Source organism: Rhinolophus sinicus, linkage group LG15, assembly GCF_036562045.2.
Source record: "Rhinolophus sinicus isolate RSC01 linkage group LG15, ASM3656204v1, whole genome shotgun sequence".
Classification (NCBI taxonomy): domain Eukaryota; kingdom Metazoa; phylum Chordata; class Mammalia; order Chiroptera; family Rhinolophidae; genus Rhinolophus; species Rhinolophus sinicus.
In genome coordinates this window covers 21,990,867-22,006,998 of record NC_133764.1, presented here as the reverse complement: position 1 = coordinate 22,006,998, position 16,132 = coordinate 21,990,867, and the positions used below count along the sequence as shown (strand labels likewise).

General features: G+C 48.9%; 1 protein-coding gene across 1 annotated transcript in view; it reads right to left on the bottom strand.

Annotated features, from left to right (window-relative positions):
* Positions 1-68: 68 nt before the first annotated feature.
* Positions 69-16,132, bottom strand: part of UNC45B (unc-45 myosin chaperone B) — a 29,175-nt gene continuing 13,111 nt past the window's right edge. The window contains exons 10-20 of the mRNA XM_019732560.2: positions 13,947-14,247; positions 12,980-13,074; positions 12,669-12,810; positions 11,837-11,977; positions 9,543-9,670; positions 8,535-8,601; positions 7,634-7,747; positions 7,154-7,269; positions 6,175-6,292; positions 3,930-4,085; positions 69-1,349 (exon numbers count right to left, since the gene is read on the bottom strand). Coding sequence (XP_019588119.2) covers positions 1,089-1,349; positions 3,930-4,085; positions 6,175-6,292; positions 7,154-7,269; positions 7,634-7,747; positions 8,535-8,601; positions 9,543-9,670; positions 11,837-11,977; positions 12,669-12,810; positions 12,980-13,074; positions 13,947-14,247 — 1,639 coding nt within the window. The 3' untranslated portion in view covers positions 69-1,088. The remainder of the gene's footprint in view (positions 1,350-3,929; positions 4,086-6,174; positions 6,293-7,153; positions 7,270-7,633; positions 7,748-8,534; positions 8,602-9,542; positions 9,671-11,836; positions 11,978-12,668; positions 12,811-12,979; positions 13,075-13,946; positions 14,248-16,132) is intronic.

The following is a 16,132-nucleotide window of genomic DNA, read 5'->3' as shown; positions in this document are numbered from 1 at the left end:
AAATTTTTATCATGAATTGTTTTATTATATCAAATGTTCTTCCTGCATCAATTGAGATAATCATATTGTTTTACTTCTTTATTCTGTTAATGCGATAAATGGAAATGTGATGCAAGCTAGACATAGCAGAGTCATCGCTGGGAATTTGGCTGGGTTATTGAGAACGGTCCTTTCTCTTCTCTTCCACAATCACGAACTAAATAACTATGTAAGCTTGGAGCTTCTAGGAACTATCTTTCCTACCACATGGAAAGAACCTGCCAGAAAATAAGGTCAGCCCAGAGGAAATCAAAACCAAGATATGGGGACAGGGATGAGAGAGAGATAAAGACACCCACATGGAAAATAATATTAGTGACAGCATTTGAACCCTGGCTCTAACGATGTCAGACCTTTCCCTGGATAGACAAGAAATATGAACCAATGAATTGTTATTATTGTTATTATTTTGCTTGAAGTATTTTGAGTTGAGCTTATTTATATTCATCATGTCCATGTTGCTTGGAAGATTTTTCCCAAGCAAATTGCAAAAATCATGTTACGCTGTTGAACATGAACTATATTTCCCTCACAGTTGAGTGATGGGAAGGGGCATGAAGTTAGGGCACTGCAGCTGAAACATGCAGTTCCAGGCAGCCTTATTCAAACATTATGGGAGAGAGAGTATGAAAACCAGTACAGATCGGCATCCAGATACAATAGCACTCACCTTTATATTATACACCTGTTAGGTCCTACCTTACCACACAATTCATTTTCAAAAATAGGAAGAACTTCAGACCTTTATCCTGGCCTTTGGAATGGCTACAGAAAGAACTATCTAACTTGCCTTCCAAATTACAGGTAAAAATGATTCTAGGAATTTCTGGAACATGACAGATATAGGGAGACAGAGAGAAAGAGAGCCAATGAAACAGACAAACTTAGTGCAAAAGGGAAGATTCAAACTCAGGGAGCAACTTTTTTTTTTTTTTTATGGAGACTTCATTGTCACTGCTATGATCGCTAGTTGAAGTGACACTCCGGGAGTTCCCGGCTCAGAATTCTGCACAGTATAGGATCAGCCCAGCATCCCTGTGGGAACCTGTCTAAGATGCCGGTTTAATGAAGCCATAATCCATGCACTTGATGAGACATTCCCGAGCTGTCTGAATCACTGCTGCCTTCTTCTCGTCCGGCTCCTGTTTGCCCACCACAGTCAGGATCTCCAGCAGCTCACTCTCCACCAGCGTCTTGGCCAGCTCAGCACTGGCCACCAGCAGGTTGTAGGCAATGACCAGGCCCCGGTGTTGGACTGACAGCTGGTCATGCAGGCAAAGCCGCTGTAGGATCTCCAACCACTGAGTTGTCTGGAAGGAGGAAGGTGGATCAGGAAGGATTAAAGGAATCGGTGGAGGTACAGAGAGAGGAGATTTTGGACAACACAAACAGAAGGCATCGGTCAGGCCCAAATTCTGGGCTCTGAAAGCGCAAGCACATAATCTGGTTATGTGTCAAGTATAGAACTCAGCATTTGCCTACTTGGGTCCCTTGGGACTGACTGGGTGATGCCATCTCCTTACCAGGGCCAGGGCAGGAATTGGAGAACTAGAAGAAACTTGAAATAATCCAATCCCTTTCATTTTACAAGTGGAGGGCCTGAGGTCCAGGGAGGGGAAGTAACTTAGCTGTGGTCACACGTGTAGGGATAGTACAGAATTAACATCCACCCATCCATTTATTTTTTTTAAGCATCTTAAGCAAAGGGACAGGCTCACTGCATGCCTAAGCAGAATGAGGATGGAGGGTGTTCAGAGAGGAGGATTCTAATCCTGGGCACGTGCTCAAATGCCTGTTTCTGCCAACCCAAGTGCCCCTTGAGACATGAGCTCCAGGCATGTCCTAGGTATGCACTCCAGCAGCCCTGACTTCAACTGGAATCAACACTGGAGTTGAGTGTATCTTCTCCTCCATTTCTCTCTTTCATTCCCAGGTATGAAGCAGTCCAACCATTGTGCATGGGGAAGATGGGACTCTAGACCACTCTGATCACCCCCAGGAGACAGAGATAGAGCTGAGAATAGAACCAGGAGATTTGACTCTTAATCATTCAACAGACCCAGGCAGCAGAGTAGAATAGTTACCAGCATGGGTCTTGGAGTCAGAGAGACCAGTGTTCAGGTCCCAGCTCAGCCACTTACCAACTGTATGACCTTAGATAATTTATTTAACCTTTCCAAGCCTTAGGAGCCTTGTCTGTCATCTGCTATGCCTCTCTTAATATTGTGATGAATTAGTAAGATGATACATGGAAAGAGCTTAGCATAGCCACTGGAGCACAGTGAGAGCCCAACAAGTAAAAATGGATAGGGATGATGATTTTAGACACTAATCCAAAGATTTCCCCTTTGCTTCCTCGTACCTGGTCCCTTACCCTCCATTAGTCAGCAGGGATAGCTTTCTACATGCACTGCTCTTAGATAAGGAGAAGACATGAGTGGAAGAAAAGGCAAATTATTGGCTTCTAAGCTCCTAGGCAGACTTTTGTAAACTGCACTGAGTCTGCTGCCACAAAGAAAGCAAATGAAAGTTCAGCTAGCTGTGGTAGGGTTCAGGGCAAGATTTAATGCTGATGGGTAACTAATAATGGGTCCAGTGTCCTTTGCTCCCTGGGGTGAGTCCCTGGGGGCTAAGGGAAGGGTGATGATCCTATTAGGATAGATCCCAGGACAGAAGGAACTGTTGCCTGGCCTCTCAGGGTGTATCCCAGCACCTGTGAGACTGTAGAGAAGTCCAGCATCCAACTTGGTCCCAGGGTTTTTACAAAAGATGGGTCTGGCCAGCATCACAGAGTCCCCAGGATGCCAGTGTGGGGACAGGAATGCAGCCAAGATTTCTGAGCCCCTCAGGAAGGAAGAAGTGGCCAGGAGTGGGTCGGCAATCCTGAAGGATTCCAATCTCTTCCCAACTAACTAGCTGTGTGGCCTTGGACTCATTACTTTTCTGCACTCAGTTTCCTCATCGGTAAAACCGGAATAATCATAATCACACCCATCATACAGGGTTGTTGGGAGCATAGAATGACCTAGTAGATGCAACACTTAGAGCAACGCCTGGAGCCCACTACGTGGAACAGTCACAGAGTGCCCGTGGGGGCCTGTTGACAGGAGTTGTGTGACCAGTTACTTCAGCATAGGCTGCTTAGGGCTGCGGTTTCGGTGTGGTCCCCAGGTGAGGAACATCCCACTCCCAACCTACTGAATCAGAACATCTGGGAAAGTGTTTTCACCAGCCATCCAGGTGACAGTTGCACACCTTACAGTCCATAAACAGTTTCTAAAAGAGCCTGCCTTAAAAGCAGACTTGAGTACATTTGAATGGAGATGTTTATATTTTTCTCCATCAGTGGAGATGACAGTCACAAACTTAAGTTCAGTCTGGTGAAATAAGGAATGTTTCTTTGCACCCCCGTGTTCATGACTGTGTAAATATCACTTTCATTACACCTGCTGTGATGACCACAGTCCCATCAAAGGATCTGATCATCGTGTCCACTTAAGCAATTGGCTGCCTCTTTGCCAAACCACAAGCTCTCCATGGTACCCCAACCACGTCCGTGCTTCTCCTGGGGAGCTCGGGGCTCCACAGCAGTAGTTAGTGTTGTTACTGTCATTGTTCTTAAGTAATGAGTTATAAGCACCACCAAAAGCAATGTGGGAAACTACAGTGGGAGGGATTTGAGTTGGCAAACTCGGAGAGTCCAAATAATGAATGTAAAAGGCCGAAGGACATAGACTCTCCTCCCTTTAGATGGTAGGAACAGATACCCAGGGGGCTGGGAGCAGGGGCTGGCCTCCCTCCAGAGAATCATATACGGCAGTGTGGCCGAGGGGTGGGGAGATTCCCTAAAGCCCACTCAGCCCTTCCCTTCCCCCAGGGCCCACTCTCACCACTTGGGTCATCTTGAGGCACAGTTTCTTATGTGCTGCTGTGAGCATGGCCAGGGCCCCCGCAGCTGCATTCTGCACCTTGTCATCATCCTCCCCGCAGAGCAGCACCGTCAGCTTCAGCCGGTCGTTCCCATCAGCTAGGAACCTCTCCTGCACCTATGGAAAGAAGGTATGTGGCTCAGAGAAAAAAATACCCCTACCTGGGGTGAGAACGATGAACATGAAGTCACGTTCTCTGACCTAGGATGTCTCAGAGCTTTCAGCAGCTCACCCACACCACCTCCTCCAGGAAGTCTTCCCTGATTAGCTAGATGAAAGGACTACAATCGCCTCCTGCTAAAAGGCTAGAGAAAATAAGGGGTCCCCCAGGTAGCATGCCCCACTACTCTGTTTACATTCAGCTATCCACACCAGGGACAAGAGGCAGGCACAGACTCCTGAAGGGTAGATGTTACCTGAAAAGCCGGTCTCACTTCCCCTTGGGGAAGCCCGGAATGTGTCTCTCACAACAGATGGACCTTCAAGGTCTGCCCTAAAGTGACTTTGTAGTCCCTAAAGGCACAGGGGCTTAGCAAGAGCAGGGGACAATTGGGTAGTTTATTTGGTATTAAAGAGCTGCTATACTATCTTCACCAGGTGAGAGATGAGGCCTCCAAGGATCCAAAAGCAGGAGAGGAGCCTCCTGGGGCCCAGGGTCCTGACAGACCCTCTTCTCTACAGTAACATCTGGTTGGTCGTCTAAGGACATTTTGTTGGGTCAGGTTTCCTAAAAGTGGAGCTCCAAAAGGAGTCAAAGATCACAGGTGCCCAGCTTATGACCCTCTACCTGTATCTCCCTGCAGCTGGAGCAGTGGTCCTTAGGGTGAGAGTACAACAGAGATGGTCAGTGCCATCCCCTCTCATGGGGCACAGTCATGAATGGGAAGCAGCTGCCACAAAAAGAATATGTTTCCCCACCCCTTGCACCCAGATGTGGTCATGACTAGGGTCATTCTCAGCCATGGGACATGAGTGGAAGTGACGTGTGTCACTTCCAGGCCACCATGGTAAAGTACTACAGGTGCCTCTCCCGTGGTCTCCTTCCCCGTTCACCATCTGAATAAAGACCACTCTCAAGGTGGTAGAGAGGGAGACAGTCCTGAGGATTGAAGAAGCCTGGATCCCTGAGTCACTGCTTGGAAGTGAGCCGCCTGATCCAAACGTGAGCAATAAATGATATGAGTGAGAAATAAACTACTATCCTGTTGGGACTATTATGTATTTTGATTTTGGTCATTGCAGCAGCTGACGCCCCCATGGGAAAGGCTGCTCGCCTCTTCCCATCGTCTCTCCTCCCCTTTCTTTGGATACACTCTCTTCTCCCACATGGCGGCCAGGCCCCAGCTCAGCCTTAGGCCAGCTCCCTGGTGGACCCTAGGAGCTTTATTTCTTTTGACTTTAACAGGCTTTCATGGGTTGGGTTTTCCCCCCACAACAGTGAGAAAATCCAAGACTTGGATTAAGTATTGAGGAGAAGCAGAGTGAGTCTCACACTGGGCCCTACAGAAGGGCCATTTGGCCTGGCCCCCACGTTCATGAAGAACCTCAGATTTAAACCCTGTTGTTACCTCTGATGAAGTTATACCTACAGGCACAACAATACTCTGGCAGGATGGAAAGAAGGCATTTATTCATCACAGGGTTATAATTTATCCCATTACTGGACCATGAGGCCATTGACATGTTCTTAATTCATTGTATTGTTATAAATCCCATAGTTATTCTGTGAAGAGCACCATTATAGTGCAATGCAGTTTCTATGGAAACAGTGATAGTTTGATGTTAACATTTAAAATATTCTAAAATTGTTTATAACTTTTTGCATTGCATACATATATATTCAATAAATGCAAGTGGTCTAGCCACTCTTGACCTTTAAGAGGCCCTGGTCTCATATCCTGCTTTGCTCTGAGATTATTTAGACCTAAATAGTTTAGAGAAATGGTGCCTTCCACCTCATCCAGCCCAACCTTTGGGGTCAAAGCCTCAGGCAAGGATAACATTACTTGTGAGTCTGTTTCCTTTGTGCATACATTCCTCCCAGGTCCCTGGGGGGGGGGGGGGCTGTAATCTAGAAAAGACTCAGGGATTCCTGGTTCTCAGGCAAAATGCTACCTTAATACCATTGCAATAGCCCCCGTCTCACGCCAGGCCCTGGCCCATGGCCTGCCTCCACGCCCTCATCCCTTCCCGTCCCCACGCTCACCTCCTTGTTGACCACCATGTTGCACATGCATTCAGTGGCCGCCTGCCGCAGCTGGTCATGGTTCTCAAACATGTAGTTCTCGATGTCTGGCAAGGCCTTCTCCTTAAAGATCTTCTGCCTAGGGTGGGAGGGGTGGAGGAAGAGAGGCCACTGAATCTTCTGCAGTGAGCATTTGGGGGTCTGGGCCACCCCGAGGCCCTTGCCCATCTTAGTGGTGTCTCTCCCACACCCTCAGCCAGCATGGTCTGGGTGGCATGGATCCTGCCCCCAGCTCCAGGACAGACCCCCGTGGGCACAAATCACATGACAGCGTAGCAGAGCATCCTGGACGCAGTGATGGGTTCTGGGGTGAACATGGCCCCAGCTGGAGATTCTTTTGTATTATTGCTGGGGAAGAGAAATTCTCTTTCTCTTTCCTGATGGTATGAAGCCAAGGAGATATTAGGTCTGGAGCTACCCTTATGACAATGAGAGAAGGGCAAAGCCCATCTGAGAATTAAGACAACAGACAGGAGAGGTGCAGAGAACCAGGCCCCAGGACAGTTTTGTAAGCCCTGCATCAAGCTGCACCTGAATCTGGAGTACCCCTGACTTTTTATTTACATGAGCCAATAAATCCCCTGTTACGCTTAAACCAACTGGAGTTGAGTTTTCTGCCACTTGCTACCAAAAGAATCTCAACCCAATACACTTCACCATCCCCTGCTTCTGAGAAGGAATACACTTTCTCCCCACCCATCCCCCTGGATACCTTTTCACTATTTCAGAAAGAAGTACCTACATAGTCTCCTTTGGCTTGAACATTCACCACGTGGTTTTTCCAAGGGCTAATTCAAATCCCTCCCACTGTTATTTCTACCCACTGCCTTTGAGCTTGTCCTAGGAGGAGATCAATTCCTGCCCATGGTGTATGTGAAATTCAACCAAACACTTCATGAGACACCTCTCTTCACTCTTGCTCGCTTCACACCCCACTCACCGGAGTTTGTCACTCCGCCCAGACAGGTTGGTGAGGCCTAGGAGAGCCTCGTAGTTCTGGAGCCCGTCCCTCTCTGTGTCCAGGAGTCTCACAAGGGGCCGCACCACCTCGTAGACCTGTGGGAGCGGAGCCGAGGAGAGGGTCAGGTGGAGATCATGTTCTCCCAGTTCCTGACATTTACAGGTGCCCAGCTTTAGAATTTCCAAAGCATTGGCCTATCCATTGTCTAATTCGACCTTAACCATGATCCTGAGAGGCAGGATCATTTCCTTTACTTTGCAGATGTGGTGAGTTCCCGAGAGGACAGCGCTGTTAGTCACAGGCAAAGCCAGGCTTGGAGTCTAGGTGTCTCCAATTCATTGCCCTCTCTGTGACAGCACCAAGCTCCCTCCCAGGCCAGGAGCAAGGTGACAAGGGGAAAGGCACCTCAGAGCAGAGGAACTTCCTCCATCCCTCCATCCCACCCACCCAGACACCCACCCGCTCCCCGGGGAAGGCAATGTCCGGATTGGAGACAGCCGCGATCTTTGCTAGAGCATGGGCCGCTTTCACCTTGCCCACGTCTGTGCCCTCCAAAGCCAGGGGAATCAGGGCCTGCAAGAAAGGGCACAGTCATTCTTTGGTCGCAGACATCCTCCCGCTCCAGCTATTGTCTGTCTGTTCCATCAGAAGTTCAGCAAGAGTCTGATATAATCAATGCTTGAGCGTCATAGAAAACAATGAAATACTTAGTCACAGATTCGCTCTCCCCTTGGCTCCCAGTACACATTGATGATTCACCCCCATTCTCCCCACCATCCGTATGTTCATTGGCTTTGGAAAAATATATAGATCAATACACTGATTTTTTACTTACTGCCTGAGTCAAACCTAATAATAGCAGCCATTTATTGAGCACTGACTATGAGCCAATACTTTAAATGTATTTCCTCCAGTCTTTGTGACATTCTGCAAAGTTGAGTGTGAGATATATTTCCCCCATTTTACAGACGAGGAAACTGTGACTTGATGCGATTAAGTAATTTGCCCAAGGTTACACAGCTAAAAAGGACAAGTCTTCTACAGCAAAGTCCACGCTCTCTGTATCTGCATCATGCTTCCTTCCAATAGCCCAGAGGATAGATGGAATTCCTCAGTAAACCCCATGACACATCACAGAATCAAGCAGAAATTGGACTGGGGCCATGAACACAGACAGACAGCACAGATACCTGAATGATGGTATTCCAGAAGGTCAGGTTGGGGCAGGGAGTACATTCTTCTTGGGCCAGGCAAAGCGTGTGCCTGTGCTCGCACACACACACACACACACACACACACACGTGCTCCTCCCCAGCACCACACCTTCTAGGATGGCAAGAACTTTATCCCGCCCGATTACCTTGCCACCACCTTGAGCCACAATGGTGCCTCGGTCCTTTGGATTGTCACACAGTGCCAGGAATACCCTGTAGGGGAAGGATGAAAGATGTTTACTGCACCAGTACACCCTTCCCAGCCATCAGCATGCCAGCCACTCAGACCCAGTGAAGCCCTGGGAAGTGCTACCAGTGTGCACGTGTCCCAGAATTGGCCAGCTTGGGAAGATACTGCCATGAACATAAGTGGCTCGGGAGGAAGTGAGGCCAAGCGAGGCTGCAAAGAGCCACCTCATCCTTATTTAGGGAGCTAATGAATGGCTCCTTGCTGCCTACCACCCAGGAGAAACTCTGCAACATTGAGGCACCCTAGGGCCTCTGTAACCTGGCGTTTTTCTTCCTCTCTGTTCTATGTAGCACTACTCTCTCCTGTGCACTCCATGCTTCAGACACATTGAAGAAGAACCCCACATTCACTCATTCTTCCTCCATCCTCCGTGTTTTTGCATATGCTGTTCCCTCTACATGGAAACCTTCCCTCCCCTGTAGTTGGGTGGCTCATTTTATTCCTTCAGGGTTCCCTTGAGTTGTCTCATCCTCCAGGAGGCCTTCCTGGATGCCCACCTTCCTCCCCTCCAGTCTGGCTAGTTGGTTGCCACTGATTATGCTCCACCAACCCTTTGTCTGACCCCCATCATGGCACCCATTGCATTGTATCGTAACTGTGAGACTGTCTGCCTCCCCCATCAGGCTGCACAGAAACTGTGCCTTTTATCTCTGGAATAGCAGGTCCCACACAAAACCTGGGAAACAGGTAACTAGAATGAACAGTGACCTCTTTCTTCCTGATACAAACTTCCACCTGTGATGACCTGCCTGCCATGTCACTTTTCAATGTTGATCCCCTTCAGTCTCCTCTCTAGGCTCCCCAATGGCTCATTCCCTTATTTACTCCCCACCATTTCTATCTCCCTGTCCAGCCTCCTGTGTCCAGGCCCTTCAGACCCCAGCCCTGGCCCACTGCAGCGCACCTGGCCAGTAACTCTTTGGTTTGGTCAGTGAGGATGGCACTGTCCGCTTTCACCATGCAGGCCAGGGCCGAGATGACGCCGGCCTTCAGGAGCCGCTTCACCCGCATGTCTACGAAGTCCTTCTTGTCCTGGGGAGATAAAAAGGTGGCCGTGGGGAAGGGACCTTGGCATCAGGCCAATCTGCATTGGAACCAAGATGGTGCACTTCTGACTTCTCATGGTGAATAATGGTCCCCCAAAGACGTCCGTGTCCTAATCCCTGGAACCTGTGAATACAGTACCTTACATGGCAAAAGGGACTCTGCGGATGTGATTAAGTTAAGGGTCTTGAGCTGGGGAGATAATCCTGGATTATCTGGGTAGGCCCAATATAATCACAAGGGGCTTTATAAGAGGGAGGCAGGGGCTGGCCCGGTGGCTCAGGTGGTTGGAGCTCTGTGCTCCTAACTCCGAAGGCTGCCGGTTCGATTCCCACATGGGCCAGTGGGCTCTCAACCACAAGGTTGCCGGTTCAATTCCTCAACTCCCGCAAGGGATGGTGGGCTGTGCCCCCTACAACTAGCAACAGCAACTAGATCTGGAGTTGAGCTGCGCCCTCCACAACTAAGACTGAAAGGACAACAACTTGACTTGGAGAAAAAAAGTCCTGGAAGTACACACTATTCCCCAATAGTCCTGCTAAAAAAAATAGAGGGAGACAGGAGGGTCAGAGTTAGTAGTAGGACATGTGACAACAGAGGCAAGAGGTTGACGTGATTCAAGGTCATGAGCCAAGGAATGTGGCTTTTAGAAGTTGAAAAGAAAAGGAAACAGATTGTCCCCTCTGAGCCTCCCAGGAGGAACCCACTCTACTGACACTGATTTTGGCCCAGTGAGATTGATTTCAGATTTCTGAGCTCCAGAACTGTGAGAATAAATTTGTATTATTTGGGGCAATTATGTTTGTGGCAATTTGTTATTGCAGCAATGAGAAACTAATACAGTCCTCCAGATTCCCTTTGTGCAAACAATAGTCAAGGGGGTATACAGCATGTTCTGATGCTGTGAACATCAGAATATCTCCTCCTCTTCTTTGCCCTCCCCCCTCCCAATACAGAACCTGAACAGCTGATTCGGCTGGGAAATCAATCCCAAAGACGCTTCATTCACAGAGGACTGAAACAAAAGAGCGATTATCCAAAACACTAGGTGACCCATACGTTACTTTTTTTTGCCAGTAGTTGGCTTTCCGTTAGGGTATGTGGCAGGCAGGAGGGTAGAGGGATGTAGGCAGGAGTGAGGGGATAGGGAGCAGATAAAGCTGACATAACAATGGATTGGTTGCTGGAAACCTAAAGTCAGCCCCAGGATTGATTAATTACAGATAATCCTCAGATCAGCTGGGGAGAGGCTGACAGTCACAGGCAATCCTCCGAAGCCACATTTGAAATACAAAGCAGCAGAATATGCTATACACTCTTGCCTGCATGACATAATATGCAGCTTTTAAAAATGATTTAGAGAACAAAATAGCCATGAGAAAACACATATGGTATTTCCCCAAATTGGGTACAAAATGATAACTACATTCTGATTATAACTATAAAAAGAAAAAAGATGCACAGAAAGCCTCGGGTAGGTCACATAACATACCAAAATATCAACAGTGGTCAGGGGGAGATGATAGCATTGCAAGTGGTTATTTTCTTTGCTCAACTCTCCACCTTTTTGTTTGTTTTGCAACATGGTTTTAGTACTTTGATCGTTTACAAAACTTTAAATGTTTTACTGGCTGGAAATATGATGCATATATATTCATAGGCAAACCACATACAAAGTATAACTTTGTGTGCAGGGACTCCTTGGGAGAGGGGCCCCAAGGGGATTTGTGACACCTGGGCTACTCTGACCCATGTCCCTCTTCCTCTCATTATTCCTACTTAGCATCCATAGCCCCAAACCCAGATATCCCAGAACATAAACATTTTATGAGTGTTAGGAACATGAAACACAAGTGTCTAATGTCCAAGAAATCAACAGTATAAATTGCAAACGTTCCTCATAGCTCTGCTTGTTTTCTCGGACTACAAATTGTTGGGTTTCTTACCTCCACCCCTTATAGAATATTAAAACTAAGAAATACATGAGCACCATCTAGTGGGAGAAATTTACCATTATTATCTTCAGTTTATCTCTATTTTATGCCAAATCCTCCCAAACACACCCTCACAGCACCCGGATGTCACTATCTTTCCTTTCCATTTCTCTGAAGGTCTGGTGGCACAGACCCCCTCCCCGGCTGTCGCTGTCCCCACCTTGGGGTGCTCCTCGGGCACGTGCTGCTTGGAGAACTTGGCGAGCTGCACGAGCTCGGGGATGACCTCCTGGACGTCATAGCTGTTGGTGCAGTTCACCAGGGTAGTGGCCACTGAGTACAGGATGGTCTTGTCAGAGGTCTGAAGGGAGGCACAGGGTGCGGGGAGAGGAAGGGAAAGGAAGACAGGAAACTTTAGAACAAACTTCTGCTTCCAAAACCCTCACATGGCCCCCAGGTTGGTTTGGGAGGAGCGTGTGGCTTGGACAGGGTGGCCAGAAATTTCTTCTGCACCCTCAATAGCTCCCCTGAGGGCATGGGTAGGCGTCCTCTGAGTTGCCCCTTCTTTGAGCCGCTTGAAAAGCGGAAGCCAACACATTTTCACAGGGCGTGCCTACCTCCCCTGGGGTGGGGACAGGATGGGCATTGGACACCCTTGGTTTGGTCCTAGGGGGAAACTCCCTCCCACACTTCTTCCCTTAGTGGTGGAAAAGAGAGGAAAAGAGTCTGGGAGGAACTGGAAAGGAGGGAACGGGCCCAGAGGAGGCGAGGTACTGACTCTTGGTCCTTAGAGACCTCACTTCCTGAGGATCCCTGGAAAAAATACCACCTTCTTGTTTATCCTCCCACTGCCTGGAAGGCATGAAGAGCTGTGAGCCCATTTAGTAGTCAGGTCAAATGAGGGTGAGAAAGAAGGAAATGACCAGTCCGGATTTACACAGGGAGAGAGGGTACAGCCAGGATGAGGACACAGGGGTCCAATATCCCAGGCCCCGTGGTCAGCCTGAATCCAGTAGATCTTTCCTGAAGCCAAAGGTCAGGGCCACACTTGCCTTGGCCAGCTCAAACATGGCCTGCAGGGCAGGAATGTCCTGGACAAAGTCGTCCTTCACGTCGGCGTCTAGTGTGAGGTAGGCCAAGCCCTCCACCGCCCATCGCCGAGTCCGGGTGTCTATGGATGCATTGCACAGCCACCTGGAAGAGAGAAGGGACAGACATTGGGGAAGGGTGCCAGGGCTCAGGTCAGGACCGTGAAGCCATTTCAGGGCGGTGCGTAGCAGGTGAGGGCTCTTTCATGATCTGGCGTCTCCTAGGGCACACCCTGAGAGGAGATAGCAGGCCCGGGCAAACAGGACCCCCTTACTTGCGACACTGTTTGGCCAGCTTCTCTGTTGACCCTTCAGCAAACTGCCTGAGACCGTAGTCTGTACCACCTGCAGAGCCAAGCTTACAGAGTCCCTGTGGAGGAGGGGAGAGAGTGGACATTTGACGATCAGAGACAGACAAGGCCTTGCTCAAACAGGTCCCTGTGGCTGGAACACTTTGCCCCTTATACCTGGCCTGGGTAAACCTCTACGCATAATATAAAACTCAGTTCAGGTGCCACCTCTTCCGAGATGCCTTCCCTGAGGCTTCCAGGTGACATGACAGGAAATACCCCCAAAGCTAGAGGTTTGTACCCTGCCCCCTTTTCCCCACCATGTGGACCCCACAGATCTGAAACTGCAAATGGTGAAACTTGTTAGGACACAAAAACTGGCAAAGAAATCCTAGCTTGTGTGTAACACATTCAGAGGTTCAGATTTTCACCCAGGAAATTTGGACTCTTGTTAGAAAAAAAAAAAAAAAGTCTTCCATAAGAGAAAACTCACAATGGCAGAAGCTAAAACTAGTTTTTTAAAAATTGATGTCAACAACAACAAAAATCAATGACTCAAACCTTCACGACAATTATTTACAAGGAAAAGGTCAATGAAATAATCTATAAAACGGAAATGGAAAAAATGAAGCAGGTTTGACTGTGCTATATGAAAACTGATTAAGGAAACAAATTGACTTTTTGAAGTTTGCTCTGAAAAACACTTGCTGGAGAAAGTTCACCATGTTAGTGTCCTTCAAAGGCATGGGGGTGTAGGAGGTTAGACAGCAGGGTCCACCACTCAGAATCTAGGTTCTCACAGCCTCCTGCATAGCATCCTGCTCCGCAGGGGCCTGAGGTGGGGGAGGTCTGGGTGCCCCCTAGAGCGTGGTCTCCTTACGGACAGGGGCCATGCCTCATTCATCCCGCTGTCCCTGTGCCTGGCATGGTATCTGGTACCTAGCCCACTCACCACCAGGGTACGGATCTTGATTTTCTCATTTTTGGTGGTCTTGTAGATCTCTTTGAGCAGTGACACGCCATTGGTGATGATGAAGGTGGCACGGCTGAGCTTGGTGGAGGCATGGATGAGGGCCTCCACGGCCACCAGCTGGTCTGCCTCACGCTCTGAGCCACACAGCGCTACCATCATCTCCATCACACCTTTCAGCCCCAGCAGCTTATTGCCCAAATCAAAGGGGCCTTGCAGGATCCCTGACACTGTCTGGATGGCAATCACATTCTTGTCCATGTCCTGGGGGTCAAACTTGCCCCTAAAACAGAAAGCAAAGGAGATCAAGAGAACTGGCCTGGGTGGTGGGAGGTGGAAAATGTGTGAGATTTGGGGCAGACAGATTTGGATTTGCATCCTGGATCTGCCACTCATGTGCTGTGTGACCTTGGGCAATTCACCGAACCTCTCTGAGCCTTAGCGCCTTGATCTGGAAACTGAGGACAGAACTACTTCCCAGAGTTACAATGAGGGTAAATGACATAACAGATGTGCCAGGGGTTGTGTTCCCCTAGAAGCACACTCTGAGATGGGATTGACATGTAAGAAACTTATTAGGGAGAGCTCCTGGGATCAACAACTTGGGGAGAGGGATGAAAACAGGACTGGACAAAGGGAGGCATTGGGCTACAATGCAGTCATGACAAAGCCTCAGCCTGCGAAGAGTTCTAGAGTTGAGACACCCTTAACAGTTGTTCCATGTTGGTGTGAAACACAAGTCATTTGATGCTGGCTGCCCTGGGAAGGGTGAAGCAACTGGCCTCAGCTGAGGCAAGTCCTGAACAGAGGTGATAGGTGGGAGTTGTCCAGCTGATGGGTTTCCCAGCAGCTGAGGTGTCTGGTGGGACCGTAGAGCAGCCACAACCACACAAAAGGGCCCACCATGGTGCCTGGCACACTGCATCACTCTGCAGTGTGGCTGAGTCACAACATAGCCTGATCTAGTCACTCCCCTATCTGGTCTCAGTCCCTTCCCCTATCAAGTGGCTGTGGACTCAATGAGCCAGAAGGTTCTGTCTTGCTTTCAGAATCTACTATCATCTACTCTATGGGAGAATCTCCAGCTTGGAATGGCGGAGGTAACATACCTTCTGATCCTTCAGTGACCTGCCCAGGTTGGTTCAATGCGGGGAGTCAGGGCGGAAGTGCACAGTGGAAATACAGATGTGTATATAGGAAAGAAGGCAGTGCGGACTAGTCAGAAGGACTCCATACTGAGAGCTGGAGACCTGGGCTCTGGTCCCACATCTGCCTCTGGCTAGCTGGGTGACCTGAGCAAGTCCCTCTGGGGGAGAGGAGTCAGTTCTGGAAGCTCTTAGAGTCCCTCCATGCCTTGCCTCTCATCTCTCCACTCAGTGCCAGGGAACCTAGAGCCTTTCATAATTAGGTGGAGTCTGCTCGTGAAGCTGGCTGCTCGTGCCAGCTAGTAGCTGGTGCCTGAACCTGAACCTTCACCCAGCTCCTGGCCCCTGAGGAATCAGGGTGGGGACAGCCTCAGGTGCCATTTGTTGAAGGTGGTGACTCCACCCATTAAGCCTCAGGTGACTGGCCTGGGGGTAGAGGCCTGTGACGAAGCATCATCCACAAGCTGACTGGGAGGGGGTCTCAATCAAAAACCTCTGTCCACAGAAGGACTAGCTGGTCGCAAACTCAATTTGGGACCTCATGATCGACTCAAGAAGTTGGCCACAAAAGCTGAAGCTGAGGAAGAGACTAGAGAAATCTTGAGAAACTTCAAGGGAAACCAAGTCAGGGGTGAGGAGAAGCTGTAGTATTGTGCAGGAGTCTGCGAACTTCAACTGCAGGCCAGAGATTTGGGAAGCTGAGAATGGGTTTTACATTTTCAAAGGGTTTTTCTTTTTTTAATGTGCGGTAAAGACCTACATGTCCCACAAAACCCTTTACCGCAAAAGTGTGCCAACCCCTAGAACGGAGAAAGGAGAAGCAGGGTGAAGACAGAGTCTTTACCTTCCCAAGATTCACTTGGGGTGCTTTTTAAACATGCAACCTCCTGAGCCATGCCCCAGACTACTGAATCAAGGGACATCCCAGAAATCTGAATCATATACAAGTTTGAGGATCATTGCAACAAAGGATTAAAAGACCATGTAGCAGTGGGAGGAAAAGGGAGAGGACACATGAAAAGA